The following is a 25,082-nucleotide window of genomic DNA, read 5'->3' as shown; positions in this document are numbered from 1 at the left end:
GTACTTTTAAGTATATCTTTATCGCTTCTTTTAAAAATAGGTTTTTGTGACCAATAAAATATTCCCTTTCATTTTGTTTTAGTAAATATTGGAAAATTATTTTCTGGTGTCAAAGCAAAAGGTTACATACGAAATATTCACACTGCGAAATCCTTTGTAGTGCCACTCTCAAAGTTAGTATCAGCAGGACCAGTATATGTTCAATCCCACTTTACTTTTGTTCTTCAGGTCCCCAGAAATCATTTCCTTGATAACGGATTATAAGGTTTTTGGGCAATTATATCAGCAGTATGCAATTTCACATCATATACGACCTTTAGAACTGACAGCGCTGGTTCAAAATTAAAAATAGCAGAAATTGCATGAAAAGACCAGCAACTTTATTAAATAGCTTACCGGTGAAACTACTCTTAATTTTTTTCTCCAGTATTGTTTGATCAGTAGCTAATACGCTTAATGTAGCTTCTCCTTTTTCAAAAATAGAAATAGGCAGCTTCAATTCAACCTTTTTGAAAACAGCTTCATTCGTTTCGGTTTTGAATTTCCAAGCTATTTTGCCACACGCAGTACCACCTGTAATGAATTTATTTTCGTTTTTGGTACAGTTTTTATTCCACAGTCACCCACAAATTAATATCAACACATTAGTAATGGACAGTACATACTCATGCCCCAAGCGTGGAGATAATGGTGAGGGTCTGCTTCACTTCATGGTTCTTTGTCCTGAATTAGTGGATTTTAGGATATAAATATTTTCTAGTAGTTTGGGGTCCAGTGAGTGGTTGGTCTCAATAATGGGATCAAAAGTTTGGGTAGGAATAAAGAAAAAGCAATATATGTTAAATAGGGAATTACCCATAGAGAAATATTTTTGTAAAGAGGGGGGAGAAGGCGAGTGCTGAAAACATTGTTGAATGCCTGTAATTTGTTTTCTATGTTTGTTATTTTTCCTTTATGTAGCCATGGCCCATATGGTTTTAAAGCATTAGATATTTATCTGTCTACCTGTCTATTATGGGTGCGACGTCAAATCCAATTATGTGAGCTAGTTTTATGGTATTATGTGCCATATAATGTGCCCTTTTGATTTTTTTTAATTTTTAAATTACTGTATTATTATTGTTATGAACCATGTTTTGTTTTTGTTATTTGTGTTATGATTTTTTGGGCAAATATATTTTTTTTTTACCATGACTCCAAGAGGCTGTTATTTTGCAATAAAAATTTATTTATCCATCTATACTGATGCACTGGTTCTTAAGTTTCCCCTTAGCACACCTGTAACTGGTTCCCTTTAGTAGGCCTATATTTAGCTGCCCTTATCAAACCTGTATAATAGTTAAAACAAAGTAGACTGGGTTCCCTCTTCACGCTGTTCACCATAATGATCCGTATTCACCCTGTTAAAAAGCAAACAATGGTACTAAATATAATATGAAGGGTTAACCCGTTCACCGGAACCATCATATAGCTTCATGCAACAAAACTATAAAACAGTAAACCTGTAAATCATGTAAATGGTCCCAAACCTTATGTATGTTTTTCTACGTAATCCAAATAAAAAGCGAATACATCTGTATGTTTCCAAACATTCTTATGTGATGAAAATAAATGATTATTTGTGCTTTTTAAGAACAACTGTAATCATTCATTTTAAATTGCAAATATTCACGTATTTTTTTCAAATTAACAAAACGCCTTTTATTTATTTAAAAATTTAATTACTCCAATTTTTTTATAGTAATAAACGTATTTGACCTCAAAATAACAAAAAGCTGAGTTTCATTTTGGCTCTAATTAGATTATAACTCTCTTGAGAAGGAAATTATAGCTAACTAAATTAACGCTTTAAAACACAAAATTGCAATACCACAGAGGATAAGCATTAGCAATATTTAAACTCGGCCGACAAGGAAACACAATCATTCAAGTGTTCCTACATCAATTGATGTTCGTAGCTAACAATTCTAAACGTCACCCGTCCCCTTTCTGCCAAACTCGTGATTCTGCAATCATGGAGGCAGAGAGAGATCAGAAAAATTACTTTGGTGATGAAGATTCTTTTAATTTGAATCGAGTGATGTTTAAGTAGAATTTAGACTTTTTTGTGATTAAAATTAGCATGGTAGTGGGGCCACCATATGGCATGGTCTATTCCTGACTATGAAGAAAGCTTGGTTAAGGGGTGTTGCCCCTTAAATAGTGTTAAATAGCTATTTAAGCCTTTAAAAACCCTTAAGCAGCTTTGAAAGATAAGTTATCCTTATAGTCACAAATCAAAACAATTATTTTTTTTATTTCTTTTTTTTTATTTAATCGCATAACTGTGCATGGGGGTAAATACTATCAGGAGAAAAAAAAATAACCCAGTCCAATTTCAACCACTTTCTCACCCTTCTTGTTGTCATTTAAAACCATTTCCCTGTTACAAAAACTGAGCTGAGAGAACAATCAGAAAGTACTTCCATGACCCCCCCCCCCCCAAAGAAAGAATGAAAAAAGCAAACAAACTAAAAAATAAACTAATATCAGAGACCGTTTAAATATGAGGAAGAAAAGAACGAAAACTGAGTTTGAGCAAGATTTTAAACTTACCAGCCCTATTGCTAGAACCTTATGCAGACTTAAATATTAAATATATTTAAATATACATAGAACATATATATATATATATATATATATATATATATATATATATATATATATATATATATATATATATATATATATATATATATATATATATATATATATATATATATATATATATATATATATATATATATATAACATTGGAGGGGGGCTCAATCAGTTGGAAATCGGAAGTTCTAGTGCCCTCTTTAAGTGTCAAAAGTGATTAGAGAAAAACAAGCCCTCGCCCCGCGCCCTCTTTTCCCTAGATGTATCCGATTGAAATTTTAAGATAACTATTTTGTTCAAAATAGTTCAAATATCATATAACAATGCCTCTAGGGTGGACGACCCCCCTCCCCCCAGAGCCCGGGGCAAGGGTTGCAAGTTATGCCCCAAGGGCATACAAAGTTTTATGGAAGGGGTGGTCATATAAGCTTTGGAAGAAGCTCATTTGATTGGACATTGAAAGTTCTAGCTCCCTTTTTAAGGGAACGTCCCACCCACGCCCTTTTTTCCTGAAATGCATCAGATCGAAACTTTGAAATACCCATTTTGTTCAAAATGGCCCAAATATCATATATTCATGCCTCCGGGTTGGTACGGCTCTCCAAAGCCTGGGGGCAATAGTTGTAAATTATGCCCAGGAGGCATATAAGGTATTCATGGAAGGGTGATCGTATAAAATTTGAAGTAAGCTCAATTAATTGGAAACTGAACGTTTTAGTTTCCATTTGGAGAGTCAAAAGTGATCAGAGGGCAAGTAAGCCCCCTTCCCTAACACCCTGTTTTGCTCAAATGCATCTAATCGAAATTTTTAGACATCCATATTTTTCAAAATTTTTCAACGATCGTATAATAGTGCCTCCAGGGTTGGCACAACCTCCGATACTCGGGGGCATATAATTTACAAAACATAAGTTTTACTCGTTTTAAGATTTGCTTCTTTATTTATAGTAGTAAGATTTTTTATTAATTTATGTTAGTACCTGTTTTATGTTGTTTGGACACCTTTGCTAAGAAAGCAGCTATTTACAAAGTTGTCTCTTCCAAAGAGAAACTGAGAACCGCTGAAGCAGCCCAACAATTTTGTGATGAAGCAACTGTATTATTCTAGCTCAGGACTCTGGCAAAGATTATTCCAAATGTATACCTTGGACTTATCCGAAATTACGGTGCCGATCTAGACACCCAAGTTATTGCTGACTGTAAACCCAGCATTACTGCGGCAAATCTGATCGGTGAGTTCACCAAAATAAAAATTGCTTTCAAGAGTAAGTTGGATCTCGAAAAGGTATTGATAGCTGGCCTGACTGTCGACTAGGAATTCTATCGTGTTCTTACAGACGATTACCGATGATGCTTCAGGTGTCAGAGCTTCGATCAGATTTCTACAAGTTGCGATAAGTCAGAGAAATGCACGAGGTGTAGTGGTGCCCGTTCTTGCTCTAAGGACACCTTGCTCGAACAGCTCTAAATTTGGAAACTGTGGTAAGGACCACGTCAGTTTCAGTTTCAAACGCCCTCTTTTGCAAAAAGCAATGAAGAACCAGAAATGACGAGCGAACTCCCTTTCTCGCCCAGTCATCTATTCTTTCGTTAAATATTAATGACACCAAAGACAAGGACACTGCAATTGACGGTTTGTTACGTGAATATGACGTTATTTGTATTCAGGAGCACCATTTGACAAAGGACAACCAAAATTCTCTTCAAAGATCCATCCTCCACGAAGTAATACTTGTTGCAGCTAAGAAGATAAGAAGGCGCCTCTCCGGTGGTCTGGCTATATTTGCCAAAAGGACTTTGAAGACAAAACTGATCTATTTTACGGATAGAACTATAGCCTTATCAATTCAGGAAATGGTTCTTGTGAATGTTTATATGCAACTGAATACCACACGGTTGTTTCTTTGTCCCGATTCTCTAACGTTTGTGACGATATCTCAAAGTTCCTTCAGGCTATATGCTCTGCAAATAAGCCCTGGATTGTTTGCGGTGATTTGAACTGTAGTCCACGCCTTCCTGGAGCACGTAGCGACATTTTCCTGAACTGCCTCCTTCCTGCTTTTATGATCTGTAGCAAAAATGAAGACTTTACGTACACTCACAATACTGGCACTAAACCTGTTTTAGATCATGCTGTTTGCTCACAAAATGCAAATATAGTTGCCCCAATCATAGTCCTTGAGTCTAGGACCTGCAATGATCACCAACCAATTGTGATTAAATTCACCCCTCCCCTTGATATACCAAAGAGCAAATCGAAGAAGTAGGCCTACAACAAAAAGGACTGGTCAAAGTGTGACAATGCTCTATTTTGGCTAACTGTAATTACTTTATTGTCTCTTATTAAAGTGCCATATCTTCTCCTAGTAGTCGGGGTGAGCCACTTGCCATCAAAGCTGGATCTTAATTTGTATTACGAGGCAAGTTCTACATTCTCTACATAGAGCAAAAGCCTCTGCAGTTCCACTCAAAAGAGTTCGAGTTGCTTCAGAGAAACCAAGTTGGAGTCTCTCCTCAGATCTTGTGAAGGCTAGGTAGCACACCCAATTTTGGTTGCGCATCTGGATTGCCAGCGTAAGACCACATCATGGTACCACATTTCACCAAAGTGCAGGACAAAGATTAACTACAAAAAGGAACTCTGTAAGTTTCGCCTGAAAGGAATTTTGTAGAACTTTGGTTCGCAGAGATCATGGCATCAAGTTCATAAAACTGAAGAGAGTTCGTACGGCCAACCACTTAGTACATGGGAAGATTATTATAAGGACACGAATCTCTTTGATACGAATCCTTCAATACGTGCCAAATTTTCTGCTTGCGTTTATTCCCTACTGCCCGCTCGATTCACGCTATCACACATCCATGCTTTTATAATTACGAGCATCCAACAAGCTTTACTGAAGTTGTAACCCTCATCGTCACCCGACATTGAAGGTTTCTTCTCCAAACGCATCGTTAGAGCACCGAATGAACTTCACTCTCACCTCCAGGTGATTTTTCAAATGATTTTATGCAATCGAACCGTTCCAAACAGTTTTCTAGTTCGCCATATACCGTCTGAGCTAAAGAGAGTTAAATCCGCAGATTACTGTGAATCGTATAGGCCAATGACAGTTGCTTCTAATTTGAGCAAAGTGTTCGAGACGTAATGTTCCCCATTACCACTGTTGAAGAGTGCGGTGCAAATTTTGTACGGGATGGGGGAACGCGTTCCACTGTCTTGTATGGAGGTTTCCCTGTTGTTCTACTTATTGTTTATGATGGAAAGGCAGTGTGGTCTTCGTCGCTATTTATGTTATGTTATATCTTTTTATTTTGTGTTTTATTTATGATAAATTTTATTTTTAATTTGTTTTCTCTTTTTTCAGTTTTTTTTTCTTTTGTTATTGATTGCTGCCCTCTTGGATACTGGAGATCACTTGTGGTTGCTGTAAGCAGAGTTAATTTTTCCTTTGCCTCCTAAGCTTGTGTCTTGAAAAAATGAGTTGGATTATGACAATAATAGATTGAAAAAACTTGAGAGAAATTCGTTGAGTTGGGGTGTTCTGGGGAATGGGGTCTTAAATCTGGATTATGATGAAGGAACGATTGAGGATTTTCCAGTGGTTAAATATAAATTTCCGGTTGATATTGGAAATAAATATACTATGGGTCAGCAAAGTTTGAGCATTTTCCATTTGAATTGTCAAGGTCTTTCTAGTTCATTTAATCTTTTAACAGAACTATGTAAGTTTTCTAAGTTGGATGTACTTGCATTGAATGAAACGTGGCTTCGTAATCATACAATGAGTCTACTTGAAATTGATAGCTATGACTGTGTGACGCAGAATAGGGAATCACGATTACATGGTGGATTGGCTTTAAATTGCTGGAAGAATATTACAATGAAAATACGGAATGATCTACGTGTGCATAAAGAGATGGCTTTTGAATCAATGGTGGGCTTTTGAATCAATGGTGGTTGAATTTTGTAAGTCAGGAAAATTTTTCTTTGTGGTGGTTGTTTATCGACCTCCATCTGGAAATGTGCAGGAATTTAGTGACTTGCTGGAGCGGCAAATGGATAAGTTTTCAGGTCCAAATCGTCCATGCTTTGTTTGTGGAGACTTTAATCTTGATCTATTTTCAGTAAATGTAAACCCGAGAGTTCGTGGTTTTTTTAAATGTTATGTTGGGTGACGGTTTAAGACCAACAGTTAATATATGTAGTCGAGTGACTTTGTGCTCGGAATCACTTTTGGATAATATATTTGTTAATGTGAAGTATGATTTTGCTGATGTTATTTTGAATGATGTTTCTGATCATTTTGGTGTTCTTGTTGTTATTAGAGAGTTTGGTGTTCCTACAGCTATGAATATACCACCACAAATTTCTGCATTAAAAATGGACGCTGAGGCTCTTAACATATTCAGAAGAAAATTAAAGAACACTCAATTTGACTTTTTAGAAAGTAGTGATCTGCCAGTGAATGAAAAGTTTTCATTGTGGTATTCAGAAATAACTAAATTACTAAAATAAAGTTGTACAGTTATTAACAAGCCGGCTTTTCATGTTACCCCTAGAAAACCCTGGGTTACTAGAGGACTGATGAAGGCCATATCAAATCGAAGACTGCTATATAAATATTCTGTAGTGTCTCCTGAGGCGAAAATAAGATATAAGAAATATAATTGCGAACTCAATAACCTATTACGAACAGCGAGAATTAATTACTATAGAAATTAGTGTAAAAAAAAGTGCAGGTAATCCCAGGCAAACGTGGAGAGTAATTCAGTCTGTTCTGAGCCCTTCCAAAAGTTAAATTTTACCTGAAACTTTCAACACTGATGCTTCGATTGTAGATAATATGTGTGACCATTTTTCTATTCTTGGTAAACGGATAGCGAACTCCACGACACAATTTTCTGAGGATGGAACATACCACAAATTTTTACCCGAGGAAAGTGTTGTATCTGCATATCTGAAACCAGTAACTGCTAGTGAATTACGTACCACATTGTGGAACAAGAGAAATAATGCTTCGGGTGCTGACTTCCTTTCATTGCATGTACTTAAGTATGTTTTCTCGGAAATATGCAACCAGGTTTGTGTTCCATTTAATATGTGCCTAAAGTTTGGTGTTTTTGCCGGTTTCTTTTTAAGGGCGGAGAAAAAAAAATTAACAAATGATTATAGGCCTATTTCATTGCTGCTATTTTTATCGAGTTTTTGAAAATATTGATTAGTGGCAGAATGGTTGATTTTCTTGAGAATAAAAAGTATTTTAGTAGAACTCAGTTTGGATTCCGTAAAGCAATGTCGACAGATCAAGCTCTTCTTTTTCTCACGACTTTTGTGAACGATCCTCTGGATTAAGGGTAGAAAGTTGCATCTGTTTTTTTGGACATTGTGAAAGCCTTTGATGCAGTGGACCATGGAATTCTTCTGGCGAAGCTGAGGAATTGTGGTTTTCGACGTATGTTTTATCGTCAATTGGAATCTTTTCTCCAAGATCGAAAGCAGTTTGTCTGCTGGTGAAATCAAATCGCAAGTTAAAAGTGTTGAATTCGGTGTCCCTCAAGGGTCTGTTCTGGGGCCACTACTGTTTCTTATATATATTGATGACCTGCGAAATGCTATAAATGGACTGTCTTTTGATTTAAAATGTAGTGATACTGGAGCATCAAAACCTATTTTGCCTTATGTTGCTGATGACACGCATCTAACTGTTGCTGCAAAAACCGGGGAAATGCTTATACAGAATCTTCAGACTGGCATATTAAACATTGAAAAATGGATGAGGGTTGACAGACTTCAGCTAAACCATGCAAAATCCCATTTTGTAATGTATGGGAGAAGTAGCAATTACTACCCTTGGATTGACAAAATACAGTTCGGTGAAAATATTCTGCCTCGGGAAGTTTCGACAAAGTATCTAGAGGTGATTGTTGATGAGTGCCTTAACTTCAAAGAGCACATTTCATGTGTTAGTGGCAAGGTTGCAAGAAATGTTGGGATGATGAGGAGACTGAAGCCCTTTTTCCGAAATATATTATGAGATTGCTTTATTTTTCTTTTGTTCACCCATACCTTCTATATGGTTGTCTTGTGTGGTCAAGTACATTTTTAATTCACCTTCGTCCCCTTAGAAGTTTACAGAATAATTCCCTACGTGTTTTAACTGGAGATAATCATAACATGTCTGTTAGACATAGATATAATCAAGTAAATATATTATCGATGGCTGGATTATTCCGATTTTATAATGCTCTTTTAATCTTTAAATATAAACACGCGTGATTACCTGAGTGTCTTAGGGAAATGTTTACAAGTGGTGTTAATTTTCATAACTACTCGACTAGAGCATCAACACTAGTTCGGCGACCTCAGGTTATTATAAAGCGATCCGTTTTTTTCCATAAGACATGTTGGCCCTCGGGTGTGGGAACCATTACCTCAGGCAATTTCAACAATTGATGAGCCAAATGAATTTCGCAGTAAATTAAAAGGACAGTGTTTGTCTACATATGAGTTTTAATCCTTGCTAGGCGAATTTTCTCTCATGTGATTGTGACACTTTTTTTTGGGAGGGCGACGAGAAGGTAGAATAGAAGAATGATTTTTAGTTTTGTGTCTTCGGTATCCAATTAGGTCGTGAAATTTTTAGAAATTAATTTATTTCATTTGTTTTAATTTATTTATTTTATTACTATTATTTTTTGCCCTTTTTTTTGGGGGGGGGGGGCTAAGGATGACTGGTAGTAATTGTGTATGCAGGGTTTTGTAAAGGGTGATGTCTGCCCATGCAAGTTTAATAAACTTCGGGTTTTGTTGTTAATGTGTTTTATTTTTTTCTTGCATAAAACCCTTTTTTCTCAAAAAAAAAAAAAAATCAAATCGATTTTTCAGAGGGTCTTGGTTTTCAACATGCTCATCGAATTCTGTCTCAGATCCTTGTTGACGCGCAATCCAAGAATGATTCAGTGTTCCTTTGTGCAGTTGATATTTCGAAGGCTTTCGATTCTGTGAATTATCATTAAGCAGTTACATTTTTGAATAAAGCGGGAATTAATAATAATGTATGGGCGACGCTACTTTATCGGCACTGTAATACTATTGCTTTTGCTAAATGGGATTCGAGGCTGCGTGCTCCGATTCAAATAAAAGTCGGGTCCGCCAAGAAAGCTTGTTATCGCCCAGCATATTTAAGTCGGCTACTGCTGATGTTCTAGATGGCCTTTTGCGCACTTTATTTCTTAACAGTGCAGAGATAACGTGTCTTGCGAGCGCTAACGATGCAGTAGAACGCGCAAAGCTCTTCAGTCGAATCTTGATAGGCTTTTGCATTTTTTTTTTAGTATTGGTCTGCGAACTAATAGTTCGAAATGTGAATTTTTAGCGTTTAACTGTAGTTACCCAGTTTCTGTTTCTATCGGTACTTCTGCCATTTTTTCCGTTGATTCATATAGGTATCTGGGAACACGGCTCGCTTGTACGTTACGTCAGACAAGAGAGGAAATACGTTGTAAAATAGTGGAAAGTTTCCGGTCTAGTTAAAGTTTGATTGTACCAAATCGAGCTAGATTTTGCCGGAAAAATCTTGGAAAGATTTTTTCGTCTTGTGTTGCGTCTCACGTTACGTGTTTGTCGGGACTAGCCCCCCTCCTGACAGAAAGAGATAGGTCACGCCTTAGAAAAAATGACTTTAAGTTTGTAAATATTTCCTGTAGCTTCCTTCTAGGCACAGTAATTCAAGGCACAGAATTCCTTCTAGGCACAGAATTTCCATGTCCAGGATCCTTTCCATCACTTGGATAGTATGAGCTTTGTGCTAAGCGTAAATCATTATCAGCAAAATTGCGTCTCGTGCCTCTTTTTTGTGAATATTGTTTTAAGTGATTTCTTCAAATGTCAATTTTTTCCTTATTTCTTATATACTCTACTTCTTCCTTTGTATTTATAGTGGATTTGTAAATAAAACAAAAAGAAAAAAAGGTATAATCATTATATTATTGCTTGGTTTTAGGTCATTGAGCGGCAAATACTGCAAATTCATTTGTGAATCATTTTCTTTTCCGATTCATTATGATTCTCGCTATTGATTGGCTTCTAACAGATGATTTCATTGTGCATCAAGTTTCGTTTTCTATTCGTTGTGATTCTCGCTGTCGCATGTCTACTAGCCACAGATATCGTCGCACATCATTTTTGCTTGCAATTTGCAGTGATGCTTTCTGTCGCTTGTCTTCTAACCCCAGATTCCATTGTGTATCCTTTTTTGTTTGCGATTCGTTGTGATTTCGTTTTGTATCCCATTGTGATTATCGCAACCGCATGTTTTCTTACTGCAAATTTCATTGTGCTTATTTCTGCTTGTAATTCGATGTGATTCTTGATGTCATTTGTCTTCTAATTGCAGATTTCGTTGTGTACCATTGTGATTCTTAATGATACTAATTTTTTCATGCTTTAAGCTGTTCAGATTCTTCATCGTCTTACAAGATTTCGCATGACACAATAGATACCAAAAAATCTTTTCCAACCTTATTCCAAACTTATGGTGTTATTTTTTGGTTTTAAGTCGTGGTGTGGCAAATCGACAATTTCGATTGACTTGCGAAATTCTGGCATCAATTCATCGTTCCTGTTTATTCTTCCTAATATCATACCTTCTATAAGCTTCGTATTTTCTGGAAGGAAATTGACAATCTCAGCATTAGTTTTGCTTGCATCTTTTTTTGGCACGTTCCTTCCTTCCATTGTAATTTTGATCAATTCATGAATACTTCCTATGCGATTAATCATGTTCATTGACACATGTCTTCAAAACTTAGATTTCGTTGTGCATCGTTTTCGCTTCTGACTCGGTGTAGTTCTCAATGTCACTTCTGTTCTAGCCGCAGATTTCTTTGTGCATCATTATCGTTTGCAATTTGATTTGTGATTCGTTGTGAAGCTGGCTGAGGCATATCTTGTAACCGCAGTTTTCGTCATGCTACGTTGTCGTTTATCATCATCTCAGACATTTTTTCCGTGCCTTCCCTCAAGCTGTTCGGGTTCATTTAACATCTTGCATAACTTCACATGACACCAAAGATACCAAAAACGAGACGATTCTCTCCGGGGAAAAAATGATGAAACTTGCTTTTAAAATGCATATGAATGTGATGTCATTAATATGAAATTTTTTCTCAAAATTTAGGCTCTAAACGAATTTTCCCGAAACTTGGCACCTACCTTGATCGTTTTTTCAGGCTACAAAATGCTAGAGTGTCAATTTTGAATAAAATTATCAAGCCGTTTTCGAGAAAAGATACAATCATATGTAGGCTACAAACACAATTACCAGGTATTGCTTACTTAAAAAGAGTAGATATGTATAGAACTTACTTTTCCTCGCAAGATAAACCATCTTCCAGTCTTTCTCCTCCTTACGAAAAATTGACTCGGAAAGGAAAACGCCATCTTCCCAAGACATACCACTATCTCTACCATTCACCGTGTACCTATTTTCAGCACAGCTGTAGGCTATTGTAGATTTCCCTTCTGTACCAGTTGCATTTGTATTCCAAACATGACCAGATGATATTAAAGGACAGACAGAACTACCTTAAAATACACAACGTTACAATGACATATTAACTTATACTACGGATGAATGTGCTAAATAGAAATCCCAAAACGTTCTTACACCTCTGTTTGAGGAGCCCTACGAAACAAGCAACTGTTGCTGGTAAATCATAGAATACAAGCTACGTTAGTGAAAAACCAAAGTATCTTTTATAATTCATATAATTGGGAGACAGCAATCCAATAACCCGCTCCCCTGGAATGTCCAGGCTGCAAGTTTTCATTAACTTGTCCTCCCAATTCAAAGGAATTTTTTTCTTATAAGTTTTTTCTTTGATCTATTTCCTTTACAGACCTTTTTTGCACACGGTGAAGCCAACGAAAGACTTATGTTTAGAATCAAATTTTTATATTGGCCATCACAGGACAAAATAACAATTAATCAACCCCAAATAATTGAATACAGACAAGTCCGTTTGAAAAATAATGGAGCTCAGTGGCCAATTAGGGGCTCTTACACCTCTGCTAATCCATAGATAAGCATACGACAAGATTAGCGTTTTCTTATTTTCGAAATGCTAACAAGAATTTTTATTCGAATAACAAGACTAAAAACTAGAGGATTCAAAATGAAAACAAACGTAAATTATCTACGGTATTTATTCTGCATTTCATAAGAATTTTTTTTCTCAGCTGTTAGTGCAATGGTCAAAACGAACAGAAAGTAGTCTTCAAAAGGGAAAGAGAGGTTATCCCTCACCCTTCCTACTAAAGTGTGATAGTTCCCCAAATACTCCAAGAAAAAAAAATACACTTAACACATGCAGAACTTGTCCATATGACAAAAAGTTTCAAGTTTATGAATTAGACAGAAATTTCTAATTAAGACCCTTGTAATCATCAGCGGACTATATTTTCTACTTACTAGAACACGGAGTTAAAGCAAGTCACAGCCCCCCATTTAATACGCTTATTGATTTTTGCTCTGAATTTCAATTTCGCTTTTTACCTAATCTATGAATTAGGATTTTTAATCATGGGTATGCAAACCATATAATTATTTTTGAGTGATTAGTCCATATTTTAGAATATTCCTACTATTCAGTTGTAATTTTGCCTCGAGTAAAAGCAAATATAATTCTAAGATTAAGAAGTTAAACATATTATGCTAAAAATGGGGTCCGCAGAGCTAAATGAGCAGGAAAACAGTCTGAAGTCAACAGCTTTTGTTTATAAAAAAAAAAAAATCCGACAAAAAATCACACAAACCCACTTCAGCAAAGCCGGAGAAAAATTATGCATGCTTACAATACCTTTCACCTAAGGAAGAAAGAAAAAAAAGATTTAGCGGTTCACTGGACAAAAGAACAAAAACAAAACTTGGAACTTGTGATAGTAATCTCCAATAAAAATATTATTCCATTTCCTCGACTAAAAATAAAGAAATTTAATCAATTTGAATTATGATGTTTTTATAGCAAAGAAATATTTTCCCAAAAAAAAAATCACAAAAGAACATTAGTGAACTCTTAAAAAAATTCTGCAAAGAAAGTATCCCATTCTCACACAAAACTATTGCCCCATCTTCACCCAAATCCTTTTTTTGAATAACAAGATGGAATACAAAAATTTGGGCTAATTCGAAGGACTTAAAACGAAAATCATATACCTCACTATGCTATTGTTCAATTGCGATTCATATACTTTATTATATCGGGGGAGGGGGAATCCTGGTTATATGAATTTGAAAGTTTTATAATTCAAACCCTAGTTCCAATTAAATATATAATTTTTGGATAGTCCAAAATCAGAAAAAAAGCTAACAAAATTTACACTATTTATTTCTCAGCAGCCAATATACATCGCAACAATAAATTGTAACAGATCAACATCCCTAACACCCAACGAAAATCTTCCTCTTGGAAAAAAAAAAACCATTTTCATTGGCTTTCAGTAATAAAAGTTCAAGCTGTGCTGAACACCCGGGGTATCATTGAATCCTAAACTCTAAAAATAACGTAGAACATAAAATAAAAACATTCTAAACTGAATTTGAAATGAGCCGAATCGAATCCTTTTGATTTCATATTGCCAACTTACATCATGTCTTGTCTGATAATTCATGAAATTCTCAAAAAATACTGATAGTCTGCATAAAAAGTATGGTAAATTATAAGATCAGGAAGCACCCATCAAAAAGGGCTGGTTAAGGGGTCATAAAAAAAAGGCAAAACAAAATTTAGGATACTTTAACGGTGAATTTCAAAGTAAATTCAATCCTTTACCCAGAATTATTTACCGAATTTGATTAAAGGTAGGCATGACCATAGGAATCTGACAGCCTGTGCAGTAGCCTACCGTAAAATTGATAGTGTCGAGTAGGAGGGGTAGATTATGGCTCCGTCCCAGAGGACCTGCATAAAGGGAAGTTTCCAAAACCTATTTTAAAACTTAAGAATTTGCCAAGTGTACCGGTCAATCTCAGATGGCTGAACAAAAAAATACAAAAATTGCCAATTAGCTACTTTGAAATTGGTTTAGTGTAGGCTAATAATCCAACTGCTTTCTTCACAGATTAATATCAGCATAAGAATTTCAACACCTCCTCAGGACTAATACCAGATTTCTGAGGGCACTATTGCCAAAAGTACACTATTGCCAAATGTAATAGCCTACTAAGCACACCGGAAATAGGCGGCAGGCAAAAGGCTCAATGTTCAAGAAAACTAGATTATTTGATAATAAGACAGAATCTATTATGTAGCAACTGTTTGGAAATCTTGCTAGTGGATTCCTCTTCTAAACTAACTGAAATAGAAACAAAGTTCTTCAATAACATTATTATTATAACTCATGTGAAATTGCTTCTAAGTTGCCTATTGATTAGATAATTAAAATAGGTTTGAAGCTTGCAAGAAAAATTGTCCTCTGTCGTTGTAAAAAGAAAATAAAATGACCATCTGGAATACTGAAGGAAGCATATAAAATACACAAGAATTTAATCACAAAACAAATTGTACCAGTATTAAATTAAAGGCACATATTAAATAAAAATTAGTGAAAGAGATACGAATGATGATATAACTCCGCTGTTATTGTTGGACATATTCCAAAAGTTATCATCACCCTAAATACAGCAAATATCCTCTAAATATCGAATCTAAAAAGTGGAAACAATAATTTAACAATGAAAAATTCAAAGCTGTGGGATATTATACTTTTTTACTATATTAAAATAAAGAGATTAATGCCTAATGTAAGTAAAAACTTGCATAGATAATTTTAAAAATAACAAGGTAGAGAAATGGGTAAATAAACTCAATAAATCACTACATTTTTACACAACTACATTTTTCTAATACATATATATATACATATATACATATATATATATATATATATATATATCTCTCTCTCTCTCTCTCTCTCTCTCTCTCTCTCTCTCTCTCTCTCTCTCTCTCTCTCTCTCTCTCTCTCTCTCTCTCTCTCTCTCTCTCTCTCTCTCTCTCTCTCTCTCTCTCTCTCTCTCTCTCTCTCTCTCTCTCTCTCTCTCTCTCTCTCTCTCTCTCTATATATATATATATATATATATATATATATATATATATATATATATATATATATATATATATATATATATATATATATATATATATATATATATATATATATATATATATGATAGATCAGTCCATTGTTCCTAAATTGCTAAGTCAGTGATCAGTGATCAGTCCAGAGATCAGTCCATTATTCCTAAATTGCTAAACAGAGAAAATCGTGTCATCGGCGGATTCTTCATATGGTTTAATACCTCATCAATATTGTAGTCACTGTTATTATACATTCAACATGTCAACAAACGCGTGAGAAAAGTTTTGCAGGTAAAACCTCAGCAGGCTTAATTATGTTTAATCAATTAATCATGAACCTTGCTGCCTTTGTCCTATTTTTACAAATGAAATATAATGTTGTTAAATTCATGATTTATACCGAATTTAACGCACGATTGAACAACAATTGAAGAAACCATCATAAAAGAACGAGATTAAATGGTGAAGATCCTTGAGAGCAATTGCTGGCCCGCAAGATGTCGAAACGACTTTCCACTGATGTGTCTTTTTTACAGGGACGGGTAGCAATCCTGTGACACAGCCTTGCTCCAGCAGAGATCGATCCCAGGGCTCCATCCTCCCAAACAGTGCACTAATCCACTGCACAACCATAGAATTAAACATATGAATTACATAAGAAACACAAAAGACAGGAATTATACTTGCCAGTTTCATCACGGGCTAGTCTCCACGCCAACGAGCCACTGGTTCTTCCGCGTTTCTCATCATCCCCAGGCTTCTTTTCAAACATAATTTCAACAAGTTCTCTTACTCTTCTTTCTAAGATTAAACTCTTTTTTTCCCACTCATAAGTGTTAAGTCTTTCATGAGTCATGTTTAATAAGCATTTAATTAGTGAAGCTTCACTAATTTGTGTTCTTCTTGACCTGAGTAAACAATGGTTGCTGGAATAGCGCCAAGTCACATCTTGCACTTCGTCTTTCGAGAAAGCAAAAATATAATTCAAACTTTTTCCCCACCCAATTTCATACATCAAAGGTGTGTCAATAGCACCTTCACAAGGATCAAAGTGAAGCCATCTTTGTTCTTTTTCGGAATACACTTCTGTCCACACATGATCTGTAAAGTCGTATACATAGCGGGCTTCGTATCCGAGAGCTCTACAAATCAAAGTGAAACAGTTGGCCCATTCTCCACATCGTCCAGTTCGGGTTTCTAATAATTTTCCTGGATGGTTATAGCGTGGAAATCGAAACTGAACTCCACATCTACACGAATAACCTGGAATGAAACTAAGCTAGAAAAATATTACAGTTTATGTAATATTGTATGGTAAATCATTTAATTTCAAATGAACAGAATTTAGAACAAACAGGAGATAAGGCCAGAAGGTAAAATCTAATTTACAACAAATGATTTGTATTACATCCAGTGTGATTGTAAATGTAACAACAAAACAATAAAATCAAAAACCTCTCAACAGCACGAGCGTCATTTACGTTTTGTTGAGCCAGGTTAAAGAAGAGCGTAATTTTTATTTATCTAAACATCTACTCACAACTTATGATATTATTTCCAGGAATTCCAACCGACTTATAATTCTCAATGCTTTATATACAAAAGAGAAATTATTTCTAAGATATTAGAAAATATTTATAATTTATTTTGCTTTCAGTAAAGCACAAATTTCGCTCTGGCCCTTAGAAGGCTTAGAATCCTACGACAGTTTACGGTACAATCTATTTTCCGACTTGATTATTCATTTCAATTACGAGTGGGGTGTAGTTGTATTTGCTTTAATTGGGTAAGACGGGATTTGCTAGCTTTGATTTCTTTACATGTTTATCAGTGAGCAGCCCCATTGCAAACAAAACATATACTGGTTAAAAATTTCTTTTAAAGCTTCGTAAAACCAAACACAAGGGCTTCACAACTCTATACAGTAAAACGATGGTAATACTTCTTTTTAAACATCATATTGTTCCTCAGCTTAGATTCCGATGAGGCTAATAGGCTATCAACGACAAACACTTTCATCCACACTTAAAGGTTAGAATAAATTCCAACTTTTTGACGTTATTCACATTTTTAGCAGGTCACTTTTTGCCCCTTTCATTTTTAGTCTCCACGTTCTGACAAGTTTTGACCCTTCTATATAAGGAAAATCCAGAAATGGTTTAATAAAACTGCACTTTTCATTTTAATTTAATAGGATACATTCTGATGGCTTTAATCAATCAATCAATCAATCAATCTATTTTAAAGAAGCACAGAAAAAATTACAGAACTTTAGACCCCCACAAAGGCTCTTTAGCCTGTGAGAGTGAGAGACTAAACATAAAATTCAATAATAGCACTAAAATCAAACAGAAGGGCAAGAAAAAAAAAACAACACCAAAAACTACCATGCCAATAAAAATATATGAATTAAACAAATTGAAAAGGAAAGATAAAGGGGAGAAAAGAAGGGAGAAGAGAACTAACTGTCTAGGCATAAGAGGTGGTTGGTTAGCTGTTTTTTAAATTGTCCATAAGAATGACATAGCCCAACTTTAACTGGTTTTTACCCAAATAACATCATGTGATAATACCAGATCATGTTTCTTTTACCATCAGACGGCGATCATTACTACTTTAACGTTGCTGCAATTTTACCATATGGGAATTGATATTTTTCTTTTTAATAGAGCCTGTATTAAACACTACAAGAAATTAGTCAAAAGCCGTTTCTTAATGGCCAAAAAGTACCAGTCACGTATCCAATGGAAGGTGAAGCTAGCTTGAGGGACCAAAGAGAAAGGACTGAAAAAGCAGATTTTTTATAAAATAAGACTTATTTATATCGTAATGAAATAAAAATACAATGAATACAAGGTAGTAATTTCCACGAAAGCTCTTGACCTGTAAAGGAGAGGGAGGATGTACCAGTGATGTAAGTGTTAATTAAGAAAAAAGAACCAAAGCAAAGAGAATTATAAAGATTTTACATGACTGAAGGGAACAAAGAAATCAGGCTCCCATCCTTCCAATCAGCTCCTCTTTACAGATTGGTTTTAGTAAATCAGTCTAAGTTATAGGTCTGCAAGCATTTTATAAATTATGTTCATTTCATCACATTATTGACTTTACTAAATAAATAAAATGACAAAACCATAAGCAATTTTAAGCAACAAGATAACAATTCAAATTTGGCGCCACAAAAGAAAAATAGAATATAGACAGGAACGCTTGCCACAGGCAGCCAAAATTCACAGCCCGATTCCACAAAATTCTTGTCTTGTAAGAGCCATCAAACAGGCACGTAAAAAGCTAGGTTGACTTCGTCCAAGATACCGCCAACTATTAAAGATACTGGCAAATAATGGAAATACAGCGGGTGAGAAATTTGACCACACATTAGAACGACTTTTGTTAAAATAAAATAACAAGGATATTTCAAAAGCCTGATAGTCCATGGGGAGTACACCAGAAATGGTAGCTATAATCTCACTTGAAGCAGTTCTAAAAGATCTGGAAATCAAAATCAGGGAAGGGCTTTGAGCTGAAAGTAGGGCTTTCCTTATTTGCGTTTTCCTGATTGCACCAATCCATATATGAGAGGCATACACAATAGTACTTTCAATAACACTTTTATACAACACTCTTAGGACTGACGGTTTAGACCCCATGCTGATCTAGCTATACTAAGGAGGCAGCTGGAGTATTGTTTAGCAGCGTTCACTCTGTAAGTAATATGAGGAGACCATAGTAGTTTTCTATCTGAAATAACCCCCAAGTATCTGACGTTTTCTTGAATTAGAATCATATTACCGCCGAAGCATAGCTTTATAGGAGGGATTTTACTAATAGAGTTTCTAGTACAAAATCCATGCCTGATTTTAAACTACTATCGTGAATAAAATTTTTACTGAAATCAATTTGAATTGTTTCAATTTTTGGTTTGACTAACATCGTACACTCAAAGAATGAAGTTGAGCGAAAGGTTGTGCTTCATTTTTTTTTTTTTTTTTCATTTATCAAAATTTATGTTGAACTATTTTATCTAAAAATTAAGTTTACCTAAAAACTAAGTTTTTTTTCAGTTATTCAAATTTTCTCATCAAATGTGAGGCTAAAAATTAAGCTGAACTAGTAAACGAGATGCCTAATAGTTTCAGACCCTGTTTAATGTGTGCATTAGGGGTTACCATTTATGGAATGTTTTCCTGATAATTTAGCAGATGCTAGTGAGGAACAGGGTGAGAAATTTCACAAGAATATTAAATGTTTGGAAGACTTCTTCCATGAAAATGAGATATCCACATGATTATTGCAAGAATTTTAAAAAATCCATTCCAGAATGAAAACAAAAACAAGTTTTCGAAGTATTCAGGAAGTAGCTGGTGAAATTGATAAAAATTTTCCCTTTCTTTCAATGTAATAAATAAAAACTGTGTGATATAGTGCAATAAATATTTTTGTTTAATCTGTTTTTAATCCATGGCTTTCACTTAAAACAGCACAATCCACTAAAACCTTGCATTGTAAAAATTTTTGCTGTTAAGCAAAAAAATGATACAGCTGAACACGGGGCACAACGTTCATATGAAATCAGCACAAAAACCCATTGTCCCAAAACCACTGGTTGCCTCTACCCATTTTAGCTTGTTTATGATTCTCCACCAAAGCCATTACACTTAGGCTAGAACACACCATCGCAAGCTAGTAGGAGCTGAACCCTGAAGATTTACTAAACAACTTGTATTTCTAGGGAATCTAGTGAAATAAATCATCCAAGTTGATAGAATATATTGTGCAATACGTAAATCTTAAGTCAAATATTCCATTGGATGCTTAGTTTTTGCTACTATGCATAAATTAATCAAATTAAAAATAGAAGGATTCCACAGATAATTATTATAGCCATTGTTTCTGTCAGAAAAAACATTATCTGAATCAATGAGAAGAACCATAATGAATGGCATCATCCTGATTACAAGTCGGGAAGACAGTCGACCCCTCACTCAAAAGAAGTGATGATTCCAATACTTTATCAGCTAACAGAGCTATAAGAGGATGAGCAGTCAGTCTTCTGATGCAACTGAATAAATGAGAAAAACCATAATGAATGGCATCATCCTGATTACAAGTCGGGAAGACAATCGACCCCTCACTCAAAAGAAGTGATGATTCCAATACTTCACCAGCTAACAGACCTAAAGAGGATGAGCAGTCAGTCTTCTGATGCAACTGAATCAATGAGAAGAACCATAATGAATGGCATCATCCTGATTACAAGTCGGGAGGACAGTCGACCCCTCACTCAAAAGAGGTGATGATTCCAATACTTCACCAGCTAACAGAGCTATAAGAGGATGAGCAGTCAGTCTTCTGATGAAACTGAATCAATGAGAAGAACCATAATGAATGGTATCATCCTGATTACAAGTCGGGAAGACAATCAACCCCTCACTCAAAAGAAGTGATGATTCCAATACTTCAACAGCTAACAGAGCTATAAGAGGATGAGCAGTCAGTCTTCTGATTTAACTCAAGTTGCTGATTCCAAGAAAATATTATCAACTCTACGATGGTTTAACCAAGGTGAATTAAATAGCCTAAACTTGTCAAAAGATGCATGTGAATCACTGTCTTCCAGTTTAAAGACCAAATTACCTTGCTTTTCATAAAAGAAAGAAAAATTTTAGCCTTTTTATTAAAGAAGAAAATCTTGTAAGTTTCATGACATTAAAGGTTGGTCTTTCACTTCCAGGGATTTCTCCCTATCTTAGGGGAAACCACTTTTCTTATGGAGACTAAATTTTGTATATACGGACTGAGGGGAATTTAGGATAAAATAAAGATTTTTAGGTGTATCCAGGGATATTTTCCAACGAAGGATGAAAATTTTCACTTGAAAATTGCTAACCAGAGACTGAAAGTAAGAATAGGTTAAAGTAAGTCATAAGATCAGGAAAGTAAGAGGGGTCTTAATCGAGAGAGTCAAGAGGCATGGGCTGTATAATCATTTTTTCTCAATATCATTAGTGGGGGAGGGGTCAACTGCCTTCCCCTTGCCCCCTGTAACGACGCCAATGGTACTTAGTAAAGAGTGACGTGGTGTAACTCTATATATTTTTTATTTAAGGAAAAGATGTAGGCTACTTGTCATATACAATATTCTAAGAAAGGTAAAGAGAATTTAACACAAAGGACTGAGGAAGTCACTTACGAAAAAAACTACATATCCTGTGGAATCAAGAACTTTCCAATCCTTTTGGTTTTTTCTTGATCCTGATAAAATTTTTCACAATAACAGAATACAGCTGTAGAATATAGAGCTATTTGAATGTGCTTGAATTGATGAGGCTTCTCTATACAATATATATTAAACAAATAAAATGATTGCCTTGGCCAGTGATAACAATGTAATCTACTCCAAAAATATAAAGGAAAATGCAGAAGAAGAAAACAAAACAGTGAAAATAAAAGATTAAAATGAATATGTAAAAAATAATTAACTGTAAATGTAAAAAGCAAAATACAGGCAAAATAATTTGTATAAAAATAAAAACTACCTTCAACTCTCATAGCTCCATAGAGAAATTCCTCTGGTAAAGGTGTTAGCAAGCCAATGGCATACATTTTTAGGTCACAGTTAGAACATTCAGGAATGTCAAACCAGGAAAAAAAATCTTCTTTAAACCACGTCAAGAGGCAATGTAGCAAAACATTTTTTCTACACACATCAGTTTCTTTCATTTTTTCATCCATCACCAGAGCTTCTATCTGGGATTCTACCAAAGTTTCCAGGATCTCAAGTGGGATCAGGCTTCTAGCTTTCTGTTGCAATTCTTTATCTTCATATAAAAGAACACGTGAAAACTGTTCTCTTAGTTGTCTTTCCATCTTTACATGAAATCTTAAAATTTCTTTTGGTTCTAAATTACGAAAAAAATAATGTAAGTTCATCTGGGATTAGAAAGAAGAGCATCGACTATAAAGCACTTAAACCAACTCTGAACTGAGGTTGGAGGCATTTGCATACAACTAACAGTTCAATGGAGACAAATCCTTTTATTTGACAGTGAAACAACTGCAAAATCTCTGGATATTCCTGTTGCATATACAGTGGCTGTCTTCAGCAGATAAACTAAAGTAATATAAATAAAAAATCAACATTTACACAAAACATAAAACTAATTAAATATTATTTAATGCTCTTATCTTTTTCAAAGCATTTACAGATGCAAATCTCTTTGATTTCCTAGTTTCCAGTTTATTGGCTTGATTTGTATGTGAAGGTTCGTCAGGTAAACAGAGGCCAAAAGTAGCAAGAGAAACAAAATTTACTTTATTAGACTGTGGTAAAGTTATCATAGATTGAATTTAAGCCAAATTCACCTGCATCTCAATTCAAAGCCATGTTTTCATTTTTTTGTTTTTTAATTTCAATTATTTTCCTAAAAATTACAATTAAACCCTAGTCCCAAGAAATAAAAGTGACATTTTCAAACATAATACTATTGTCTGGGAATTTAAAAAGTATTTAGATAGAGCTGGTGTAAAATTTTCAGGTTTGGGTTTTGCTTTAGGTTGACAAAATAAATTCTTGATTATTTTTTTTAATTCTGTTTAGCATGTCCAACACAGGAGCTTCTGCAGGTGTATAGGATCTGATAAACACCCCTGAAGTTTGATTCTTTTCAGAATTCAGAAAACTACTAAAATTATTGCTAATTTTTAAAGCTACCTTTAAACCATTATTTTGTAAAATTCTATTTTGTTTTTCACTCAGCAATGGAAAATTTGTTTAAGTACAAAAAACATCTCCCCAGTTGTCTCTAAGACTTTCTTGACCTTGAAACAGTCTGAACCTGAGAATTTCACATAAGCTCTAACTTTCACATCAGAACATCATTTTTATTTTTATTTCATAATTCTGGGTGGGATTTAGTTGATAAAAAATTATTGAAAAATATAGATGAAAATGGAAATATCCTTCATTGATACTTGCTGCACATTAAATAGGCCTAGTAAGAATTTCCTCATTGTTAGTCAATTTATTTATATACACTAGGGCTCTGTAAGACCTTAGGAGCTGAGGCCAGATTGTCAAAAACACAAACTAAACTATGAAAATGAGCTAAAATTTTGATAAATTTTCTCACTAACTCACAACTGAGATAGCTGAGAAATAGACATAAATTTGGAATGAGAATTTCATCATGAATCCAAATATAACACTCTTTTGGGTAAATACAACAACCTGTCCATTACTGAGCTACAAATTAGGTGAATATACCACTTGATGCCTTTTTTATGCTCTTTCCAAATATAAAAATGGCTTTAATTTGAAATTCAAATTTATTCCCTTAATGGGCCCATTAAGATGATACCATATTCTCTTATAGTGGCTAGAAAAGAGTTAAGAAGAATAATTCTTACTTCATAATATGCAGAATAATTGTGGTTTGCACATTTTAACTTGAGCTCCAATATACTTTATCACAGCCCACCCCTCTGTAGTGTACCAATTAAACAGTTTGTGGTAACAAACTGTAAGTAAGGAGAAACCCGCCTCAATGATAGCTGAAACTCTAAAAAACGGAATTTTGATACCAATAGATACATCAAAAGAATCAGATTTTAATGCTGATTTCAAATATATAAGCTTCATAAAGTTTAATCCTACCCATCAAAAGTTATGCGCCTGAGAAAATTTGGCTGATTTTAGAAAAAAAGGGTAAAGACCCCCTAAAAATTATAGAACCCTAATGAAAATCACACCATCATATTCAGCTATCAGAGAACCCTACTGTAGAGGTTTCAAGCACCTATCTACAAAAATGTGGCATTTTGCATTTTTGCCAGAAGAAAGATCATGGATGTGTGTTTATTTGTTTTTTGTTTTTTTTTTCCTGGGGTGGTCGTATCGACCCAGTGGTTCTAGAATATAGTGAGATGGCTCATTGGAACGGAAATTAAAAGTTCTAGTGCCCTTTTTTAGTTACCAAAAAAAATGGAGGGCAACTAGGCCCCCTCCCACGCTCATTTTTTTCCCAAGTCACTTGATCAAAATTTTGAGATAGCCATTTTGTTCAGCATGGTTGAAAATATGATAACTATGTCCTTTAGAATGACTTAATCCCCCGAAGTCCCTGGGGGAAGGGCTAAAAGTTATGAACTTTACCCAATGTTAACATATAGTATGGGTTATTGGGAAGTATACAGACGTTTTCAGGGGGGATTTTTTCTGGTAGGTGAGGGGTGGGTGGGTCGGGGGTAATATGGGAGTATCTTTCCATGAAGGAAGTTTTCATGGGAGAAGGGACATTCCT

General features: G+C 34.9%; 2 protein-coding genes across 7 annotated transcripts in view; both read right to left on the bottom strand.

Annotated features, from left to right (window-relative positions):
• Positions 1–25,082, bottom strand: part of Pngl (N-glycanase Pngl) — a 492,631-nt gene that overhangs the window by 7,739 nt on the left and 459,810 nt on the right. For 3 of the 4 annotated variants that reach the window (XM_089098336.1, XM_089098335.1, XM_089098337.1), the window contains exons 2-5: positions 22,320–22,682; positions 16,464–17,043; positions 12,011–12,225; positions 397–573 (exon numbers count right to left, since the gene is read on the bottom strand). In XM_089098336.1, the coding sequence (XP_088954462.1) occupies positions 397–573; positions 12,011–12,225; positions 16,464–17,043; positions 22,320–22,650 (1,303 nt within the window). In that variant the 5' untranslated portion in view covers positions 22,651–22,682. The remainder of the gene's footprint in view (positions 1–396; positions 574–12,010; positions 12,226–16,463; positions 17,044–22,319; positions 22,683–25,082) is intronic. The other variant, XM_089098338.1, reaches the window with a different exon arrangement.
• LOC148946274 (E3 SUMO-protein ligase PIAS1-like) overlaps positions 1–25,082 on the bottom strand; it is a 506,129-nt gene that overhangs the window by 474,569 nt on the left and 6,478 nt on the right. The gene's annotated exons all lie outside the window — the stretch shown is intronic.

The sequence above is a fragment of the Artemia sp. Qi Xiang Cuo genome, chromosome 12, assembly GCF_049724085.1.
Source record: "Artemia sp. Qi Xiang Cuo chromosome 12, ASM4972408v1, whole genome shotgun sequence".
Classification (NCBI taxonomy): Eukaryota; Metazoa; Arthropoda; class Branchiopoda; order Anostraca; family Artemiidae; genus Artemia; species Artemia sp. Qi Xiang Cuo.
Note: the sequence above shows the minus strand (reverse complement) of the source record. Positions and strands in the feature narration are given on the sequence as shown.